Raw genomic sequence first — 3118 nt, 5'->3', positions numbered from 1 at the left:
GGGGGGGGGAGGGCCTTGGGAGGGCTGAGCCCCCCCGCCCCTTCCCTGCCCAAGAGACAAGAGCCCTCCTGCAAGATTTGGAAATCATAACAGGGGAATCAGATTGCTCCTTCACTGAACCTGTTTAATATTTTTGCACCCTCCCCCCGCCCCAAGAGTCAAAGTGTAATTCGAACCCTGATATGTCCATGGCCAGGGCTCCCGTAGTGCACAGTAGCAACAGCAAAACGGGGAGTGATGGTGCCTGGCAGGAGATGTAGCTCATCCATATTCTGACCAGCTTTACTTACCTTGTGGCAGTGGAGCTGCACTGTGGTATGGAAGAAGTACCCTGCCTACGTGCTAGGGCGAGGAGGGCATTCTGCCTTTGTAAAGCATTATGGATCTTGAATTGTTGGATGAACTTTGCAGAATCCTACCCAACCTGCCAATGCCTCCCCTCCAGTCTCCCTTTGGCAGCAAGATTCCCAATCAAGCCTGTATAGTAAGGCTGATTGGACTAGCACTTGCCTTTACTTAAGCTCAGCAGAGTGATTTTGAGAGTAGGAAAGCGAACAAGCCAGAACAAAGAAACACGGAAAGCTGAGAGGTTGCCAAGAGAATGGGGGTTGCTAGAAGGGCAAGCCAGTTCCTTTCTGCTCATTAAAAAGGGAATCCTCTGCTTTCCTGCAAAAAAGAATGCGAAATGAATATTTTCCTCCTCAAAAGGTAATAATGCACTTACTGTAGAGACTGAACTCAGTATTTCTTCTAAAAACATGATCTCCAATTTGCCCAAGATAAAGATTTGGGTTATACTCTAAGGTACAGACTAACATAATTCCATTGTTTGAGTACTGATCTACCTCCTAATCTAGTTTCTTGGAGGCAGTAGCAGGTTCATAAATCTTTTTCTGTGGTCCAGCCAACTAAAAAAAAAAACAAAGATCCCCATTCTGTCGGGATTACAAGTAAGCAAAACATGATTTCCCCTTGGCCACTAAAGTAGCTAGGTGAACATAAACAGGATAATGGGACATATTTTTTTTAATAAGCACAGCTATCAGAAGATCTGTTTAACTCACGCAGATAAATCCACAAATATATTACACAGATCATTTCAAACAAATGCCAGTAAAAACCTTCTTTATGCCTATTATACACCACAATGTTTTCTGCCCACGCCACAGGTTACATTAAAATATTTACTTCTTTTCACTGCTATGAGTTGTGTATAGAGTGGAAGGATACACGTTTGTATCCTATTCAGTAATACTGATCTCAAAGACAGTGCATACGAGCAAATTTCACAAATTCTAAAAATGGTCTTGAGTAGAAGAATTTCTACAAACAGCAGTATAATCATTTTAAGTTTTTATCATGATTCGCAAGCATCACTCATTCCAAGGTACATCTATTTAGCCTCAAAGTCCCCTCTGTGTGTCTCAGTTTCAGCATCTTTGGAGCAGAGGATACTGAAAGGGTCATTAACTACAAATGGATGAAGTCAGTAGTGTGCCACATATCAGAGTTGGAAACAAATTACTTTTTATCATTTGAAAAGTAGAATTCTGCTAAATAACCAAGTTTTAACAGACTTACCCCAAATCATTAGTTCAATTGTTAGAAAACAGATGAAAGTTCATAAAAGGTTCAGTTTTCTATATTAATAAATGTTAACAGGGAAAGGTACAAGAAGGAAACTGGAAGAATGGATTAGTCCAAGCAGAAAGTTCTACTCTACTCAAACAACCTAATATCCTCACATAGGAGATTTTGGTACACAGAATAAGGGAAAACAACCTCTCAGGTTGAAAATTGTCCTTGTGCAAAAGCCCATCAAGGCTTTTCACCTGGTTAGGAGACCACCTGCACTATGCAGCATCCACACAATGAACTGGGACGCCCCATCCAAGTCTACCTGGTCTAGAAAAGAAACGAGCCCTGCCCAGGCAGCAAGATGCTATCCTAGACTGCAATGACCAAGGGCCCAGTTGTTAGTGTCCACCTTGCCATCCACAAGCATTTCTGTGAGTACTTTGTGTCCTGAGAATATCAGCAAAAGACGGATTTCTCCAATCTTTACTTTTCTCTTCTCCCTGTTATGAACATCTATTTTGTCACAAGGAAGAAAACTTTTTGCAGAGATCAGCTCAATAATCAGCAGCAAGACAAACCCTTTCTTCCCAGCTAAGAAGAATTATATGGCAACATAAGAATATCTGTTGGAATCTCTTTCTTCTGGCTTGGTTTTGATTCTTTTAATTTTCCGTAGCCTAACTAACACATTAACAAACATTGTTCTTAATTTTCTAGTGTGCTTGTCATAGGACTAAGAATGCCAAAGTTGCTGTACTCAAAATCTTTAACCATGCTAGGCTGTTTAGTGTTTTAATGTGATGCCTCTGAGTCTCTCGGGCCCTCATTCCACTTAGTACAATAGTTCTGGGCTTCTTAATGTTATACATTTTCTACTTCTATGGCGTTTGTAGGTTGTGAGATAGCAGCTTTGTTCAGGACAGATTATCACCCAATCTGGGCCTTGGGCCAGTGATTATGAGACAGAAATCACATATGTGGAGGGAAAACATATATTTGGCAGGTTGATTTTATTTTAAGAAACATAGCAACACCTAAAGCTGCTCAGAGGTTTGGAATGCCACACTGGATATGAACTTAGGTGAGGTAGTTAAAGGTCTATGGTAATGCCATTTTTCACAGGGCTTTCACTGTGAGAGATGTGGAAGACACATATTTACATTTTCTAATCAAAAGAAAAAGGAAATCCTAGGTGGAGCATAATTTGGATAAATGTTATCTGAGCCTACTGCACAAACATAAAAGCGTATAAATTGAATCCCTCTGAGTGTGAGAGCTACTTACCCTAGATCTAAGTTCTCATTCTTCTTTTCCGAGGACCAAGGCTTACAAGTCAGAATGGAGCAGAAGGGGTTCTGGTTACACTCCATCATCCTCATTGTCGGACTCAGTGCCCTTTCTGAAGGAGAAGAACTTGCATGTAAGTATACTTCTTTGCTGTTGCATTTCAAAGTGCATATATAGGCATGATCTTACTGGCTTCCATGGCAGAAGGAAAGGGCTCAGCAGCCAATATTTTATCCCAAGGTACTGTTCTATC

The 3118-nt window shown here is 41.0% G+C and overlaps 1 protein-coding gene across 1 annotated transcript in view; it reads left to right on the top strand.

The window, feature by feature from the left end:
- LOC102384812 (integumentary mucin C.1-like) overlaps positions 1–3118 on the top strand; it is a 24822-nt gene that overhangs the window by 14319 nt on the left and 7385 nt on the right. Inside the window, exon 6 of the mRNA XM_006034941.1 lies at positions 2896–2998. Within this exon, the coding sequence (XP_006035003.1) occupies positions 2896–2998 (103 nt within the window). The remainder of the gene's footprint in view (positions 1–2895; positions 2999–3118) is intronic.

Source organism: Alligator sinensis, unplaced genomic scaffold, assembly GCF_000455745.1.
Source record: "Alligator sinensis unplaced genomic scaffold, ASM45574v1 scaffold643_1, whole genome shotgun sequence".
Taxonomy (NCBI): domain Eukaryota; kingdom Metazoa; phylum Chordata; order Crocodylia; family Alligatoridae; genus Alligator; species Alligator sinensis.
The sequence above is the reverse complement of the archived record's forward strand: the minus strand, read 5'-3'. Positions and strand labels throughout refer to the sequence as shown.